Here is a 20,472-nt window from a genome sequence, read left to right on the forward strand (position 1 = left end):
GGCATTGAAGCAACAGTGACACCTGCAGAAATAATTGACGCTCTGAAGGTCAGAAACTTTTCTGCAAGAACAGTTATTAATATTTTAAACAAAGAAACAAATTTCCGCAGCCACTATTTAAAATAGAACTCGAACCAGAGAATCCAGGCACTAAAGAAAATAGAAGTGCATCAAATATAAAATCTATAGTCCTTGCTACATCGGAGGATCACCGTGGAGGAGCCGCACAACTCTCTACCCTGCCCACCACGCTTTCCAATCCCTGAGAATCAGTTCATGGAAATCTTTAAAACACTAGGTGACAGATTCATCGCAGCGTTGACTTGAAACTAGCCAGACTTTGTAGGCCTACCCGAGTAGGCCTACATACTGGCCAGCAGACCCAAGAAAAATCCCAGATCGATTTTGCAATTACTAAAAAAGTCGAACGCAACATGTTCACCGCCGAAGCACTAGCAGATTTATCAATTTTTAAAACAAACTGATCAAGATATAAAAAGTATTTCTGTTTACACATAGAACTATCGCCGGCATCATCTACTAAGGAGAATATAGACAAGTCAACGGACATTCTTGAAAATATTCTAGTTTTGGCTGCAAAGGCTTCAAGCAAGCCAGTGACGTATACAAAACCAAACTACACCAGAACTAACCGAGAAATCGAACGGCTAGTATTAAACAAACGACGCCAACGAAGATAATGGCAGTCCAATAGAACACCAACATGCTTAAAATAGCCACACGCAGGCTTGCCAATGCTCTTAAACAAGAAGAAGAAAACATCCAACGTTCATGTATCGAGCAACTTTCTCCCACCATCACCAGCATCCTTTATGGAGAACTCACAGAAAGACTCCAATAGCTTCAATTATGCCACTACGAAGACCCTCTGGGAAAATCAGGCAAATCGAATCACGTCAGAAATTCGTACTGCTTCTGAGCATCGAGCATATTGCACAGTCATTTTTCTAGACGTCGAACTGTTGCTTCAAAACACACATAAGCTTTTGAAGTCGTACCTATACAACAGAGTATTTGCAATAAGATGCAATACAAGCACAGACTACAATCCAACAACCTCTACGTTCGCTGATAATACAGCGATACTCAGACGCTCCAAATGCCGAACAAAAGCCACGGCACTCCTATTCCGACAATTAACATATGTAGAACGATGGCTTGCCGACTGAAGAGTCTCAATAAATATACAAAAATGCAAGCAGGTTACCTTTACCTTAAACAAACAAACATACTCATTACTGGTCCTGAATAACATATGCATCCCACAAGCCGACGAGGCAACATATCTGGGTGTTCATCTGGACAGGCGGCTCACTTGGCGCAAACATATAGAAGCCAAGACGATACATTATAAATGCTCGCTCTCTCTGGAGTTCAAAGCTCTACTATAAAACTCCGTTTTAAAACCTAACTGGACTTATGTCTCCGAGCTGTGGTGCAACGCATTCAGAAGTAACATAGACATTATTCAGTGAGCACAGTCAACAAATCTGAGAACTATTACTGGAGCGCCGTGGTACCTTCAGAACGAAGATACGCAGAGACCTAAAAATCAAATTAGTAATCGAAGTAGAAACTGAGGAGAAAATTAAATACCTAGAAAAGCTGACCACCCACCCAAACCCCCTCGCAAGAAAACAAATCCGAGTATGCAGTCACAGCCGGCTGCACCTCCCAACCCAGAAATAAACTTATTTAGGCATAAATCACAAATACTTACACTAACTTAAAGTTAACTAAGCTAGATTAAGATTTGTATATGTCGGAGCACAATTATCACTTTCCATTTCACGCAGCGAGTTTCGAAGGCACCGAAGGTCTACACACAATTAATTTGTGTCACTCACTTCTTCTCCGTGCTAACCTTCGAACCACACTCGGCGACAGCGACCACACGCTGCCGCCGCGATTGAAACGGGTGATGCTAAAGCTACAAAAATACAGCCGACCAATAGCAACGCAGAATGCAATAATGCAATATGATGAAATACCAATGATTTCCCCAAAATGATGAAAGTACTATTCTTGTGGAATATTCTAGCACATAATGCAATATGATGAAATCCCATTGATTTCCCAAAATGATGGAATTACTATTCATGTGAAATATTCTAGCACATACACTAGATTACAAAAGTATGCGCCGACATATACTTATTGTTAGAAAATATAGATTTATACTATCTATATATAAAAGAACAAAAAAAAGATACACACAAATTTCCTTGTAACCAGGATGTTGGTATTTTTTATCATGGCTTGTATTCAATGACCAACAAATCGATTACTCTACAGGCAGTTAAAAAGCGTAGGTCTAAAGAGTCTGGTGATCTATGCTGCTAGACTAGGCGTGCCGGATTTGTCCTCTATGATCAACCGACAAAATTGTCATTGTCAAAATTCTGTTCTTGCACAAATTAAGTAATTTTTATGTCAGCTCCTCCATTCGTATTTGGTACTTGAATTTGAGTGTACCTTGCATGCACGAACGTAATCGGTTCATCAGTTTTTTGTGCCAAGACTCATACCACTCACGCTTTGCATACGTCATACTGTGCAAACAAATCAGTTTGCGGAGCAGCAAACGAAACAAAATTGCTTATAATTTTCCAAGATCGGGAACTCGGCCATTGCCGATATATTTTCTGGATAAGTTCGTATGACGCCTTTTCCAATTAAGGAATCAAATATTTCACCGACCGTATACAAACGTGTTTTTTTTCTACGCTTTGAGTCAACCCAGCCATCTTAGCTTGCTCTGCTACTTGGATAAACGGACGAAAAACGGTAGCTGGTTTACGTTACACAAGCTCCGACGCAGTAGACCGTTTCTTTGCCACAATTCTGCACACTCACGCGGTTTCTTGTTAGGATTGGGCTTGCTTGTTCAAACATAATCGCACGCTCCAGGCAAACACCAGGGTCTGGTCTCGATTTGCGGTGTAGTAGGGCGTCTAAGCCTAGCTATGCTTTGTTTTAATGTTCCTCACCTACCTGTGTATCAATCTCGAACGTCTCGACGTAGTGATCTAGCTACTAGTTTCCTTCGCGTTGTTCACTCGAATTCTCTTTCGCCTAGATTCTGTGTCTCCAAACTTTCTTTCCCCAAGCTCCCGTTTTGCACTATCGTAACTGGCAACAGGCAGTTATTTCTTTTCATCTGGTCACATAAACTTCTTTCCAACAAGGGAATCACCTTCTTGTTTTTCTATTTAACTCAATGCTAAGTATTAACCACTTCCCCTTTCAATGGAAGTGTGCCGTGATAACGATAATAGAAAAAGAGTCAAGAATATTCAAAAGAGTATTTCTAAGAAGAATATTGGGAGTAAGAAGCGTGTAGGATGCCCACCATTTTGGTTTTAGGCCCCATCTTGTCACCACAGAGAAGCGGATCGATTTGTCCAAACTGTCGTGAATGCCATCGAAAACAAGAAATACTGCTGTTTTCCTTGCTGTTAAGAAAGCTCTTGACCAGGGAGTGATAGCATACTTTATAAATTTAAACCACTACTCCCGACTGACCAATTTCTTAATCGAAGCTTTGTTATCGTGGTGAGGGAAGATCATTCAAGGGAATGTTCACTTGTTCACTTTAGAACTGCCGTGTCATATTGTAGCGGGCACTCCTTTGGAAACATACGCTAACGACACTACCTTCCTCGCGAACTCTTTCTGTCGAATCGAAGCGTCAAGACTCGCCCAGGAATTTCAGTACTCGTACGGCAAGTGGTCAAACAGATGACATATTTCTTTAAATGGAAGGAAGTCCCAACACTGTAAATTGTCATTGAGAGGACAGATCCCTTCTAAGGATGGGTTTCACGACGTCACCATCACACAATCATCCCAGTTGCATTACACGGGGTTCACCTGGAAACAGCGTTTCAAATCAAAACTCGAAGGCCATGAAAGTTCAGAGTTAAAAACCGGGCGCTAAGCATGATTGGATTGATACATCAGAAACGGCCAATTCGACGGTCAGAATAAAGGTTTTAGCGAATACAAGAAGTCGAAATATCTTGAGTCCTAAAGCGTAATTTGTAATGTGTTTTTAATTAATTATTTTTATTTAATTGTTATTAAAAGTGTTTTTCACTGTTCTGTTATATATTCACGTTCGATATTGTAGTCATAAAGATGGTTATCGGCCTTTGATATGACACTGCACAATTCAAATCAATCTTTGTTGTATACTAGCACATTAAAAACTGGTTTATTACTACTTAATATAAGAATTTGAAATAAATATAATAAAGAAATATAACAATAATACATATCTTAAAATAAAATAGTGTCAATTTCCACTTATGATATTTTGCGACTATTCTGACTATTCTCCTTTTTATTTTTTTTTTGAGAATTTCCGGTTCCGTGATGAGCAACAATTCGTCAACGTCGGTCCATTTCTTCACGGGTGTAATGACAGAACAACTTCGTTGGTAACAAGGGGTAATAATAGCTACTAGAGCAGCTGGTTCTTGCTGGACTTTGTGTCGGCATACATGCGGTTAATACACATTTTGTTAACTCTACCCAAGGCTCGCTTTCCGCATTGTCTCAGATTTTTAAAAAGCATACGCCCATTTAAAAATTCCTATTTTGTCCAAATCAGTCCAAACCAGGAAGGTAAAACACTGATTTTTTAAATATTTACTTTGTGGCCGTTAGCTTGATGACTAAATGCTTGATAACTACGAGGTTTTTGTAATTTTCCGAAACATTGGTGTTTATTTATGTAACGGACAATGTAGCCAGATATCTCGTAGATTAGTGCCACCTAGCAACGATTTACGACGGTATCCGATACTACCGCGATACTAACGCTAAAAAACTTCCCGTAGTCCTTCTGTAAAGATCGATCATATGGTGAATCGAAAATAGGATACTTCCTTCTTCCGAATCTGGACCTGAGCGCTCGCTCGTCATCCTAAGCAGCTAAAGACAGTTTGCCGAAAACGTGCGCTAGTGGTTTTGACCAGAACCTGAAGTTATAGGATTGGCTCCAGCCAGTTAGAAGATGTGTACATGCACCCTCTACCTTCGAAATACCTCAGCCTCAGATCCGTTGGCAGCAAGGGGATTTCCGTTGGAGCAAATCTAAAAGCCTAGGGCGTTCCAGCGCCACAATGGCAAGAGGAAGAGGTTATAAAGTTCGCATAAACCCAGAAAGTGAGAAGAAGCTACAAAGAGAAGAAGAACAAACAAACAAACTTTGCTTTGGAGGCAATGAAGGACAAGATGTACACAACCGCTGTATTCATGGATATACAACAAGCCTTTGATAGAGTATGGCATAAGTAAGTAAGCTTAAAACCCTTTTGACGCCACAGCTATTTCTTCTTATCAAAAGCTTTCTATCGAACATACAGTTCAGTGTGGTTGTCGATGGTGACAAATTGTCTACGCGTACAATCTCAGCAGGCCAGAGGAAGCAAGCAAGCAGTTCTTTCAAAGGCTGCAAAAATGTAGGGGCTCTTATCGCCGAGAAACAAACTCTCATTGGCAAATAAAGTTCGCCTGTATAAATATATCCTGACCCCAATTTTGAAGTATGCGTTGCAAGTATACGGAATTACGACCAGAACCAATCTGAATAAAATAAGAGTTGCTCAAAGTAAGGTCGTTAGATCACTATGTAACTCCCCCTGGTACATGAGAACCAGTGATATAGAAAGGGATCTTAATATTCCAAAGATAGGCGATGGATTGAGGACCCATGCGGAAAGTTCTATGCGGCGATCTTAATATTCCAAAGATAAGCGATGTATTGACACCCCAACACCCTGGCGAGAAGGCTTATCCATCCCCCGAGAAAAAGAAGGCTGAAAAGATTCCACCCACATGATCTCCCATCGAGATTATAATAATTATTTTTTTAAGGAAAACAAAACAATTTAATAACGTTAGAGTAGCTTAATTTGTAAGCTAATGTATATATTGGTATGCCTATGCTGTAGAATTTTATGTAAAACCTGGTAAGGCTGCCACATAGGTGGAAGTAAACTTGTTTAATTCCAATAAATAAAATGTAAAAAAAAAAAAAAAAAAAAGGAAACAACTTAAGATTTAATCCAGTAGATTTTAGACAGAATTATAATATAACAAATAGATTGAATAATAATCAGAATAATAATTGGCCGGCAAACGGGAAATTTGGACAAAATAATAATTGGAATTTAAATAACAATTCTAAGGTTATCCCTCCCCCACCACAACCAATGCAGGTAGGAATTCGTATGTGTTCGTTTTCATCGAGCAATATGTTGGCGGGTTTTAAGTATCGGTACACAATGCAACGTTTCTGCAAGTTATCCAACCAGTAAATATAGCCCCAGTAAATACACAAATTTCATACTCCAATCTCAGCAGCATTTCTTTTGTCCTTGTTATTGTCGCATGCACTTAGCCACCCGATAAATAACCAAACTTAAAGTAAACACCAGTCAGCAAATTTCAATTTCAACATGCTTTGAAATAATTTCAGTATAATGCTTTTATCCAAAACATATTTGAAAGTTCAAGAAAATTGTAGATAAAAGCTTCTGGACGAGGTTGAGTGTATTAGGATTAAGATTTAGAAGATCAGTCTGAATCGGGAAGAGATCGGTAACAGTTTCAAATTAAAGATAAGCAATAAAAGTCTTGTAATAGCATAATTGAAAAAGTCTATAAAAAAGTCTAAAAAAAGTCTAAAAAAAAACAAGTGCACAATTATTACAAAAATTAAAACTTTTATGTAAGCTAGGTGTAGAATTTAAAATAAATTGCGAATATTATTAAAGTTTATGTTACAATTATTGTTATTATCTACACTTATTAAATATAATACATGTATAATGTTTGAATAGAAACACCAATTTTTAACTCCATTCCCAACAATTAACTCCATAGACCAACTGTAAAATAAGGGGCAAATGCAAAATAAATTTGAAATGGCGTTGGCCATATCAGGGTGGGCAATTATCACCCCCACTGACATCTTGGGGTGTGCACTGAGGGAAACTCCCTATCAATCCTTCAATCCCTTTGCATAACTACCACTAATGTGGTATGAGCGCGCATAAAATGTTAATTTGTATAGATATTAGTGAGCACCCATATGCTGCAACCTCAGAAGATCACCACGACACTCGCTGTCGAGGTAGAATCGGATTGAAATGCGTGCAGGTTTCGCGGCAGGGAATACCACCAGCTCAACGTTGTTCGTTACATTTAACACTATCGATGTTTTAGGTTCATCAACTATTCTAAATAATTCAATTTTAATTTTTTTTTCCGAAAGTTTATTAAGTAGTAGTGATTAAGCAGGCCAAATCATTTCCGATCGCCGAACTCGATTAAAAGCTTATGTAGTGGTCAAACTTATGTTATTCAACAAAAATTTGCTCAAAAAGTGATGAGACAAAATGAAGATGCTCAAAGTACACATATTAGAGGCGACTGTTGAAACAGATTTAACTGATTTTTAATTTTCTATTATTACCATTTATACCAGTTTAAGATGCATATGTAATGAATTCTAATTTTTTTTTAGTTTGTAGTATTATTTTTTCTTTATTTGTTTTATATTAAATTTCATAGGAGCACGGCTAGCAGCTTTCTCCGAGTTAAAAAGTAGTTGCGTTGGAACGCACTAAATAATTTTCTGTAATATTCCAGTACTCGCACTTGTTGATTTTGACTCACCACCGTACCTGCATGGTTAGATGCGTCTGTGTCAAGGATGAATAAGCCCTCCGGGGTGGGGAACGTTAGAACAAGTGGCGACGTGAGATTGACTTTTAGCGTGTCGAAGGTATCGTGAAACGTTTGTGGTCACACGAAGGAGCGTTTAACTTCTGTTAGCTCATGTAGTGTGCGAGCAATGGCGATGGGTTGCCAGTGGCCACTCTATCGTGAAGTACCAACAGGCGTCATGCATGGTGGTCAAGATGTTGCCAGTTCTTGGAATGGGGTAAGTGCTTTGCGGTTACGACGTTCAAAAGTCTATAATCAACACTGAACCATGTGGAACCGTCCATGGGATGCAGGGCACTGGTATGGTTTGAGGTGTCCACCTAGGCACTACCGAGTAAAACCTTGGGAAACAACTGAGATTGAGCTCCACGGTTAAGTAGAGCAACAGGTAGCAGCTCCTCGGTCGTGAATTGGACCGTTAAGTGAATGTCGTTATATGGCATGATACTAGTGGGCGCAATTAAATAAAGTAAATTACGCTGCTCTGTAGATGGGACATACAGCGTCAGATTTCCCCACGGCAGCCGTAGTTAAAGCTCTTTCAAATCAACGGTGGCCTTATAATACAGAAAGATGTCTATACCAAACAGGTTTTCACTGGCAGATTTCTGGCAATGAAAAATTTGGCGTTGACTCGAGCGGTGGAAACAAATTGCTTGTTTAGGTCCCGGTCGTTTAGAAAAGAAACGGCGGCCCCAGTGTCGATGATGAGTCGTGTGTTGCGTTTCTGTAAGAATATCTATGCGTAAGTGTTGGCAACCAACGGCACTATAGGTGTCTGGCATTGGCTGCTTCCCGCTATCGTCATCACCCACGGCGTCTCCTATTGTCTCCACCTTTGAAAGGGTTGATGTCGTATTTCCGGACTTATGTTCAGCGAAGAACCTGCCTAATATGGAGGTTATGTGATGTATGTTCGGTTTCGGCGGAAGTCCTTTTTCTGGTTCAGCGTTGGAGGCGTCACGGATGGAACCTTCTGGGGTTGGGACTGGCGCCGTTAGTACTCGGTTTCATCGGAAGGCGGTTCCGGAATCAGCTTTAAGCAACCCGCCGGTCTACATGCTGTGCAGGTGAACCATGTTGCTGCAAGCTCGGTTTCCTGAGCGCTTGTTGGGCGCTTTCTTTGAAAGGCGCCTCCATCTGGAGGAACACTCCGTCCTGCGGAGGGGCGTCAAAGATGTTCCGCTCGGATTTAGTCACCCAGGTAGGTGGTGTGTATCACTGAGGGGCCGCCTCTGTGGCAGTACAATTGTTGCTGAACCCCTGTTAGGAAACGGAGAGTGCGAGCAGCTGCTCGCTAGGGCTTTGGGGGTTAACCGCCCCGCGAGGCTAACGGGAATTAGTTTCCAGCAGATGATGCAGAATTCAATGAGGATCTCGGGTTTGTCGAGTTATTCCTTCGCGATCCAAGGGTTCCTGTCCTTGGTGAGCCTAGGAGATGACCGGCGACATCAATGGTCATAACTGTGGCAGCGGTTCGTCGTCGGCACTGGGCCTCAATGCGGCCCGCCATGTCGAGGGCGTCCGAGAATGATCGCGGGTTGCTACTGATGATAGGGACCTGATATCCTGTCTCTCGGAGTCCGTCGATAAAGCGCTGCACTAGGATGCTGTTGAAGGTCATGGCAGGTAATTCGCCGAGCACGGCTCTGACCAGGCGTTCCAGCTCCTCTAAAGACTCTAGTGGTCCCTGCATTAATTTACGGTATGCGTGCTGATGGTGAAGTACTCGTAAGGCGCTGTACAAGCTAAGTGTGGAGGCTGGTAGGGTTGGCCATCCATCTTCCTGCACTTCTTTCCTTCGGTGCTGCTATTCTTCGGCCATGTCGTCGAGTAGGCGTTGAAATACCGACTAGGGACTTGCGCCATCGCAGGTATGAGGCAATTCTGTATCCGACACTTCCAGAATCCCCGAAGGTTAGGAAAAGTCGCCGGTTAGACGCCGTGCATGGCCGTTGGACCGCGGTTCAGTGTTCGTTGGAACACTCGAGGAGAGTGATTTGGAGGTATGTTGTGTGTTTCCACTAGACGTGGCGGGCCGACGAAATGTCGAACTTGGTTCGCGCCCTCGTCGTCGCAGACCATATTACCTCCGATATATATTCTTGATCATTATCAATAGCCGAGCCAATCTGGACTTGTCCGTCTGTCCGTATAAACGTCGAGAACTCAGGAACTATAAAAGTTAGAAGGTTAAGAGTTTGTTCACCCATTATGCCACGGCCACTCTAACGCCCACAAATCGCCCAAAATTGTCACACCCAAACTTTTGAAAAATTTTAATTAGTCATGTAAATTTCTATCGAATTGCAAAAAATATGTTGACACACCCACTCTAACGTCCTAAAGCCGCCCAAAACTGGCACGCCCACATTTTTGGAAAAATTGTTGAATAAGTTTTCGTAATGTTATTAGTCGCTTTAATTTTTTATCGAACTGCAAAAAAAAATTTTTCCACGCCCATTTTAACGCCCTTAACCTCCCAAAATTGCCACGCCCACAAATTTGCAAAATGTTTTGATATTTCTTCATAATTTTATTAGTAGGGTAATTTTAATTTATTCTCATTTTATTCCCCAATATCTTTCGATTTCCCAGAAAAATAATGAAATTTCGCATTCATACTAGCAGAGTGAAATGTCAGTGTCAACAGCATAAATGACGATACTGATTGTGTGACTTGTATAGGTCCGAAAAAATACGCAGAGAAGCTCTAAGCTTGAATGGATTTTAACATAGAGAAGCCATAGAGGCCGTATTGTAGCACTGTAAACTGGGGGTCCCGTACAAAGCTCTGAGCAATTTCCAAGAGATGGACATTTTTTTCTGTTGATTTTATGTATATCACCACCTATATTATAATCAATTAAATAACAATAGAATAATTTTGTTTTTTTATATAAAGTAAAAGTCAGAAGCTAAATTGTGGAATAATAGACTAGACTAGATTTACTCTTGTGTTATTGCAGATAAAGAATGTACATATTAAGACGAAAATCTACGAGAAGTATACACTCTGCACAGTTTGGATTAATAGGGATTAAGCTATGTCTTAAATACTTACTTGTATGTTCAGTTCTAAATTTTTCCACTGGCAAAACCTAGTAAATTTATCGCTAGAAAATAGAATGACAAATAGATTAATTATAATTTTATAAATAAAAAAATATTATGAGCTAGAAATATTTCACTCTATCCCAAAATGCATAAGAAGTTCGCAATTAAAAGCGTTTATTTTACATAATGCCCACGGACTTAAGACATATTGTGACCGCTCGACAGTATCGATAATAAAAAATGGCGAAAGAGTTGCTTTCCTTTTTTACAGTCCTATTTCTTCGATTGTTTCTTTATAGAACTGAAATCTCCCGGTACGAAATATGTACGGCTAGCTTAGTACATTTAAAGCAAGAAGTCCTAGACCACTCTGCTTCTTATTCTCGATAACTATCCCGCTTTTATGTTATAGGCCACGGTTTTACCTTTTGTTAGGTCTAGAGTTTAGTCAGCTTTGTACCTTAACTTCCTCCCAAGTGCAACGCAGACAAACCGACTCTCACCCACACGTATAAAATATGTTTCTCATTTTATTATATGTCTTAAGTCACGTAGCCGCCAGCAATCCCTCTAGATAAAGAATTTGAAGACAGTTAAACTGTGCGGCACCTCAACCGTGCAGTAATATGTGCGTTAGCTAAGCTCCCCTCTCTAAAGAGCCCTCTAGTACTCTCGCACCTACACCTTTGACTTAGCGTTCCGCTGTTCGCTCTACATATAAGTAGTCGCTCATTATTATTCGCAATGATAGTCATTATTCATAATGATATCAAAACCCGGGAAAGATCGCAGGATTCGTTCATGTTACAGACCACTAAGTTTATTATCATGCCTTTCCAAACTGTTCGAAAAATGCCTTCTATCCCAGTCGATTAATTTGCCTTCAACGAAAATCATGGAACATGGAAAGCGATCTAACAGAGTAACATCAGAAATTCGTACAGCCTTCGAGAATAGTGAATATTGCTGCGCGAAATTCGATGTTTGTTAAGCCTTTGACTGCGTCTGGCTCAAAGGTCTCAATCATAAAATTAATCAAGACAATATGCTACAGTCGAGTTCCCCGAGTTCTTATTTGTCGTGATGTTGATTGTCCCGAATTGGCTAGTTGGTTTTTATTCTCTGTTCCAAGCAGATTCCCTAATCTTAAATCATTGTCGACCTAACAACGAGTTGCATGACCCCTATAGCGGATCACGTTCTAACTAAAATAGACTTTATACTATTATCTGTAATCTCGACTCTCTGCCGCTCTTTAAAAAAACAATTCCAACTTTTTTTAAACTCATAATTAGATCTTAATAATATTTATATTTATTATATTTATTTTGTCATTTCTATACTCTTTCTATATTGCGTCTATCTTCTCGCGAATCGATTCGTGCGATACACGGCAACGCCCCTCGGACGGTTTGGCGAGAGGTGTCCGTGGACTCGCGCGTAAATTGATTTTTGCCTATGCTTTGACTGCGATTTTTTATTTTCTCAGAAGCAAATTCAATTGTTCAGCTTACAATGTCGAGCGCCGCCTAACAAGTGTGCCGGGTCTCGCAGCCACCAGAAATTGTTATTTGTAAACATGCCAATTGTGGAGACGCAGTAAAACTTTACAGCTTCTTCTTCGTTAGCTAAGCTCCTCTTAACCTTGGACTCTCGCGCTTGCACATTTGGCTTAGCGTTCTATTCGCTCTGCAATTATCTCGCTCATATCACTCGCTTTCGTCCCTTTTCCATATACGCATCGATGCAGACCCCGAACCCGAGTGCAAATCATACAAAGCTGTTTACAACTTTAACTTTAATTAATTCGCTGTTGCTGCTGAGTGCTTTGTTGAACAACACATTGTGTCTGCAATATTAAAGGCAGTGAACATTAAAAGTAACTCCGTTGGTTACGGAATATATAGCATAGCATATATATGAGGTTGGAGCTGATCGATGAGCTTCAGCATTCATTTAAAACATTTAAAAGAATTCTATAGTCGAGTTTCCCGACATTCAGGTACCCGTTACCCAGCTAGTGTGAATGCGAACGGGAAATTTCATAATTTTTCTGGAATATCGTTAGATATAGAGATGTGGTGCGGTTTGTGGGCGTTAGAGTGGGTGTGGCAACATGGGTATTTCTAGAATCTGTTTCTAGAATCTGTATGCTGAATTTAAACTTTCTAGCTTGTATAGTTCCTGAAATATCGACGTTCATACGGACAGACGTATAATAAATTGTTTAACAGGAAAAAATTACATTGATGAAAACAAAAGGGTTATTGATAACGATGCGCAAATTACGAATAAAGGCACGTTAACTGTTGTTCAAGCAATTAGTACTAGAAATTAGACCAAATTCTTCAGAAAATTATTTTTTTTATACATTTTTTGTTTTAAAGTTTTGAAGCTGCACATGCTCATTGTTTTGCAAAACAAAACTCTTTCAATTTTGAGGTCCTTTTGCTCGGAGTTTTGGAATAGGAACAATTTTTGTGACCATTTTCGGAATGTGCGTATTGTAAAGTTCCATTTTTCAACGCAGAGCACTAATATAAATTTTGTTTAAAGTTTTAGACAATATTTGTTTGTGTGAGTATACAAATTATAATAGAATTTATTTATGGCATAAGCAATATGTAAGTGACTCCAGTTAACTCCTCCCTTACTAAGATGAAGTATGTCCTCAGTCCTTTCACCCTGGTGATCGGTGCTTCGTTATCGTTGGCGTTGGTGGTCTTGTAGTTTCGTCATAATGGGCACGTTGGATAGAGTAGTTGGTGGCAGAGAGCTCAATGTATTTTGGTGATTGAATTGTCCATTTGTTCTCTCCGGTTGCCGCAATCGGATATGTCGTCTATGCCAGTAAGATTTAAGAGCTTTCTTTAACGCTTTGCTTAAATTATTATAGAATATAAACTGCAAGTACGTTGGCAGTTAATAATAGTGATAATATATAATAATGTCCAACGCTCGTTGATTAAATTGTTGTTTTATTATGATTTTAAAATAGGACGAAGAAGGCCATTAATAACACTTATTCTGAGTTATTGTTCTGTAAGCTATGCTTTATAATTGTGATGTCTATTGCTGTTTTGCTGCTTAATTTTTGGGTCAAAAGATTCCTGTTGCGTGAATTTAAAGTTTTAGAAATCCTTAGAGACGGTCGTTCAAGATTCACTCTTAGGCTGTACCAAAGAAGTTGTTGATTCCCTATATTGTAGTGAAAGTTTGCAGTAGTTGCCTAAATTTAATAAGTGTTTAGGTAAATAAACTTTTTTGAAAATTGACACTACTAAAATATTATTGACAGACTTAAACAAAGAAAATAATAATCCTAACGTAAATTATCTTAACGAACACCCTCCTCTTTATTAAGACACTTGTAGTTTGTTTTGCTTTACAAAGACAGTGTCCTGGAAAGTTCTGTCACATCTTGATTTATTATTTCTTAATTGTATTTCTTGTGCTCTGTCAATTTATTCTGAGATTTCCCTGCAAGTTCTGGGGGCATATTAGTGACTGAATTTACGGTTTTGTTGTATTCCACGGTTGCTCGAATCATGAGATTTACCGTATCAACTATGACTTTTTCTAGTTTTAGGCATCGTGCTATTTCTATGTGCTGTGGAACCTTCTCACCTGTCTATTTGAGGGTGGTGAATTTTCCAATTGAACATTGAACTGATTTGATAAGAGTGACCTGATTGACTCAGATGGCTCATTGTAATAATTCGTCAATATCCACAACATCCCTTGTTCGTAAACACTTTCATCTGACTCCTCTAGATCTTCTTGTGCTAAATGGTTCACTCTTTGATGTTTCGGTCCTTTAAACCTGGCAGTGCGACTATTTGGTCTTTTTGTTATATATTCATAGTCAGTTTGCCTGAACAGGCCTTGGGTTATGGTATTGTTGCTGTCGAGTTGGCCAAAAATTTTGAAGTTGGGGTAAGTTACACTGGTTCAAAGTTGATGCTTGCCTAAGTTGGTTTGATCGAATGGTTTGCATAGATAAGTCAGTATCAAACAGCTGAGTCGGTGCCTGGACTGGTATTTGACCTGTTTGTCAGTCAAAACTGGGCATAAACTGGCGTTTGCTGAAATATGGGTTTTTGCCTTGCATATTAGTGCTTCTATCCCTATTAGTTTTTTTTTTTCAGCCTCGGAACTTTTTCCTGAACATGTTTTGAGTAGTTCAGAGCGAGTTGATAACGCTCGTGATTTGACTCAACCTCCTGTGCTAGAGCAAAGGCTGTTGGTAAGTCCTTGGCTTCTTTGGCAGACAGGATATCACTCAATGACTTCTTTTGCCTCTTGCTCGATTAGGTAGATGTGCCTTTTGTCAGCGTATGTAAAGTCAAGGCGATTAATTATTGCCTTAAAATTCAACGGTGTGCTGAACGAAGCTAGCACGTTGTTTGCTGAGTTTTTAATATTGTTTCGGATAATACCAAGGGCTTGATAATATAATAACTTTACTATTTCTACAGATTCATTACACACTACACGTGGTATAATTTCAGAATCTGTGTAAGTTTCAACTTCTTTGGTGTTCACTGTAAAAATTTCCTATACGCTCTTTAATAGCGCATAATTCTTTGTCAAATACTTATTTTTGACTTGCAAGCGCCCCTACAACGGCATTTTCTACTAAAGCTTTCAGTTGATTTGCTGATAACTCCATTTCACTAGTTTTGCTTTCTGATTTCGCGTTTTTTCGCTTGCGGTTTCTAATTGTCTAGTCCCTTTTAATATTCTATTCCATCTTGATATTAAAGCGTCTTTCTCTTTATCACTGTCACTCATCAATGTGTTACTTATAACCTTCAATAAAATTTATGTGTATATGAACAATTTATTTTATTTTTTAATAATTAATCAAGGGGCGTTGTACTTACAATTTGTGTGATGTTTTCCATTATCTAGTGTTTTTTATTATTTTTTATAGTATTCTCCTCTTGACTAGGTCTGCTCCAGCTTTTGTGTTCCTCCTTTTAATATCGTGTGTTTTAGATTTAGTTGTCTCCTTTTCATATCGTAGGCGCCAATTTCGGTTAAAGTTTTAGACAATATTTATTTGTGTAAGTATACAAATTATAAAATAATTTATGCGGTCTGAACTTAATGAAGCGAATTCGTATTTTTGTGCGTGGCGATGACCGACGCTTCTAATCTCCAAATATCGGCAACTGGTTATAAATTAGATCTCTTAAGATTACACTACGTTCTTCAGCAAAGCTTAGCCGATACTCTTACAGTAAGGCGGGCAAAAGCAATATGTAAGTGACTCCAGTTTTGTGTTTTTGTACAGTTGTCCGAATCCAAAAAAATATGGCAACTAATGTGGTCTCCTTACAAAATAAATGCCGCCTGTTATGTAACATGCACACTAAATGCGCTGATTTCTGAGTTCTGATTTCTATAATGTTTTTGTATTTTTTTCTACATATTTACATACTTTATTTGTTTTTTATTATTAGTGCTTAATTGTGTGATCGTTTCTAATGTTTAATATTTTGAATTCTCTAGACACCTTGGTACGGGTTACGTACGTCTCTTAACAAGAGAGTCGTTTTTCAATACTTTTGCAATCACGTATGGACCTTTACATTTTGAAATCAATTTTCTAGATGATATGCTGTGCTATCGAAATACTTTACCATTTTGTCTCTCATTTTGTATTCAGATGGCTTTCTGGCGATCTAATCATATTGTATTTTGATTGTTATACGCTTGAGCTTTTTTTGATTTTTCTGCTTCGCTTCTACTTTTTCCCAAATTTTTACCTTTTTTATTATTATCTTATTCTTTTAGCTTCTCTTTAAATTCGTCTAGTATTTTTCCCCTTTGCTTTAAACTAAAATCACTTTGCTTGGAGTTTTCTTGATACTGCGGTGTTGTGTATTATTTAATTCGTGCTCAACTTTATTTATTTCTCCGGTCCTACTAGTTTCGCTATCATTGGACCCAAAATTATATTGATCCTTTCAACCTGTTCGTTCGCCTCGGGTGATCCAGTCGCAATCTTGCAACATGCTTAACATGAAACTCGAACACAAATCAGCGAACTTCTTGGATGTAAAACAACTTCCCCTATCTGAAATGATGCATTTAGGCTTGCTGTATTATTGATATTTGTAAAATATAAACGAAAGAACATTGCAAAACCTCCGATGACAATAAAAATATGTTTTTGGGATCTACCTGAGTCGACTGGGCCGTAATGATCGATGTGTCTTAGCTCAAACGGTTTGCTACCTTTCGGAATGCAGTGCAGAAATCTTTTCCTACCCGTTTTAGCGGATTTTTATGGCTGTGGCTTTTTATATGGCTGTTAGTCAGCTAGTGACAGTGAAAGCTTAAAGGTAGAACATGTTCTGGATTACCAGTAGAACTTAGAAAAAATCGTATATATACTGCGAGTCACCACCAAAAAAAAATATATTATTCACTTCCCATACGAATGTGTGAAGTCCTTGGAATCAAAGAAGGTTTATAAAAACTTTTTATTTATAGAATTGTTAAACTTTTAAGGGAAAAGAATTTCCAAAGCTCTCGCTCAAAACCGTTTTCCAAATATCACACATCAAAATTTTTTTTCAGCGGGCGCTAACCTGGTAACGCGCAGTGTAATTCAAAAATAAGATCAACATTTTTCATATGTGAAAGTTTTTTATTATTCCAAAGACGTGAATTGCGTTCACGTGAGAAAATTTGATGTTTATTTCGAGGACAAGGTGATGCCGGCCAACGACATCAACATCAATCTGGAGAAGCTCATGGAAAACATAATAAAATGAATTGCAGCAAAAGCGCTGCGTAACCAGGCTCGCATATTTTTGCGGGCTTTCTCGGAAACCAAAGAGGGAGCCGGATTTTTCTATGCCTGTGGGACGTTTGGACACTTCGTCGGACAGTGCCCGCAGCGTAAGAGCGCCCATATGTTAAGATTTTTACTCACAATAGCTATATAAATTCAAGTTCAACATTTTTCAAAAGTGAAAGCGTGGCAGTTCTGGGCGTTTTTAGGACGTTAGAGTGGAAGTGGCAAACAATTATTTTGAACATCAATAGAATTTTACATGACATCAAAAATTGCCCAGACTTTTGAAATTATTTTTTTATTTTATTAATATACCCGTTACTCGTAGAGTTATTACTACCTTTTGGTATACTAGATTCGTTGAAATGTATAAACAGGTAGAAGGAAGCGTTTCCGAACATACAAAGTGTTTATATTATTGATCAGGATCAATAGCCGAGTCGATCTAAACATGACCGTCTGTCAGTATGAACGTCTCGATCTCAGGAACTATAAAAGCTAGGAGGTAGAGATTAAGCAAACATATTCCAGAGACATTGACGCAGCGCAATATTGTTGACTCATGTTCTAACGCCCAATACCCGCCCAGAACTCCCACGCCCACACTTTTGAAAAATGGTTTGATATTATCTTTTTTTTTTTCCATATCTATCGAGTACCAAAGTGACCATCACCGCCGACAACATTGGTGAGGGACATACCAGTGTTGGAATAGAGACATGTGAGCAAAGAGATAACCAAGCCTTAAACTGTCAAATAAATAAGATTAAATGCAATTGTAGAAATGTAGAAAAGCCTGTCAAACAATTAGTCAAGTGTTAAATAAAGCAAGAGAGAATGCTATAGTCGAGTTCCCCGACAATCAGATCCCCGTTACTCAGCTAGTGTGACGGCGAATGACCGATATCGATAAATATTGGGGAATAAAATGAGAAAAGTGCGGGCGTGACCGGTTTGGCTACTATAGGGCGTGGAAAAATAAAATTTGGCAAATAGATAGAAATTTGAGCTACTAATAAAATTATGAAAAAATATTCAACACTTTTTAAAAAATGTTGGCGTGGTAGATTTCGGCGGCTTTAGGGCGTTATAGCGGGCGTAGCAAATCGATAGCATTTTACCAGACTAATAAGGTCAAGTCAGTTTTAGGCGGTTTTAGGGCGTTCGAGTGGGTTGGCATAAATTTGTTCTTGGCAAATCGATAGAAATTTTGTAAGACTAATAAAAATGTGAAAAGATATTAAAATAACACATTTATCAAAAGTTTTGTGTGGTTTGTGGGCGTGGCGACATGGGTCAACAAACATGCGCTGCGTTTTTGGATTTTTTTTTCTCTACAAGCTGTACGCTGAATCTCTACTGAATCTCAACCTTATAGCTTGTATAGTTCCTGAGAGCTCAAAGTTCATACGGACAGACACACATAGCTATATCGACTCGGTTATTGATCCTGATCAAGAATTTATATAGTCGGATACGCTTCATTCTGCCTGTTCTATGTCTGTGCGAACTTAAAATAATAATCTGTTTTTCCGTTTCTCAATTTGAATAACTTTTGTTCGTTTTTCTCCAACAGTTTTTTAATTTCTTGAATTTCTTGAATACTATCTGCTAACAAATCAGCTTCAATAGGGAAGTTGATATGGCCAGGAACTATAAAAGATAGAAGGTTAAACATATATGTTCTAAACAAGGGCGTCGCCAGCCCATCAGCCATAAGGGGGGTGTGTGTGCAGATAGTAGAATTCATCTTCCAACACTGGAAACTATTAGTGGGAGCACCTAGCAAACATCTTATGTATGGGAAGCAGATCGATAGAAGTGGAGGCAGATTGACTAAGAGAATAAGAACAGTACATAGTGTAAATAAACGACGGGAAGTTAAGTTACGTGATAAGCAGCAAATTATGAAATTTCTTGAACATTCCTTTTAGGTCCAGGAGGGGCGGGGCAGCTGCCCCCCTCCCCACTGCACTACCATGGCGACGCCCTTGATTTTAAAGACATATACGGAGCGCAAGCTTGTTGACCAATGTTGCCAAGCTCACTGTAACGCCTTGAATTTTTTTCTATATTTTTATTAGTTTTAAAAATTCATATGCCAACTAACTTTTAGCCACGCCCACTCTAAGGCCCAAAGCCGCAACGCTCACACTTTTGAAAAATGTTTTCATATTTTTTGATAGGTTTATTCGTCTTTTTATTTTCTATCGATATAATAAAAATCTTTTTGCGACACCCACTCCAAACAAATCGCCAAAACTCTCGCTTTTCTAATGGCTGACTACGTGTTCTCACTCCCCCGTATTAACTAGCGTTCTCACTTGCTGATCTCTTGGTGGCAGGGCCGCAAGTTGTATCGTTCGTAAGGTCAAACCGAAACTATTCTCAGAACCACCTTTTCCGACCAAAGACTTCACTGTCTCTTCTGACCACACCAGGCCCTTGTTGTCTATGACAACGATCTTCGCGCCGACTCGAGTGAGACCGAGGATATTATTGGCAGGGCCGAAGGTGTATCGCGAGCTTGATCCAATACTATTACCAGAACCACTTTTGCCAACCAAAGACTCCACAGTATCTTCTGACCACCTCGTACTCTTCTGTGTCTTCGCAAAGTGTATCTCTGCCTCGCTCGGCTCCGCCACTTGCGGCACTTGTGGCCACTTGCCACACTGCTCCAAAAAATCAACTCGTCGTTGCTTTTGGTTAAAAGCAAAAGGTCGCGCGGCACCCACTTTGCACAGAGCAACACGCGAAATTAATTTTTATTAATTTTTCACACTTACAAAAGGAGCTTCCCTCACCGACAGCTGACAATTCATACAAGTACCTTTTAAAGG

The 20,472-nt window shown here is 39.1% G+C and overlaps 1 protein-coding gene across 4 annotated transcripts in view; it reads right to left on the minus strand.

Annotated features, from left to right (window-relative positions):
* Positions 1-20,472, minus strand: part of LOC117138285 (G protein-coupled receptor kinase 1) — a 134,441-nt gene that overhangs the window by 90,051 nt on the left and 23,918 nt on the right. For 3 of the 4 annotated variants that reach the window (XM_033300259.1, XM_033300256.1, XM_033300257.1), the window contains one exon: positions 10,826-10,877. In XM_033300259.1, coding sequence (XP_033156150.1) covers positions 10,826-10,877 — 52 coding nt within the window. Of the gene's footprint in view, positions 1-10,825; positions 10,878-15,704; positions 16,084-20,472 lie in introns of those variants that run through there. The other variant, XM_033300258.1, reaches the window with a different exon arrangement.

This window comes from Drosophila mauritiana, chromosome 2R (assembly GCF_004382145.1).
Source record: "Drosophila mauritiana strain mau12 chromosome 2R, ASM438214v1, whole genome shotgun sequence".
Lineage (NCBI taxonomy): Eukaryota > Metazoa > Arthropoda > Insecta > Diptera > Drosophilidae > Drosophila > Drosophila mauritiana.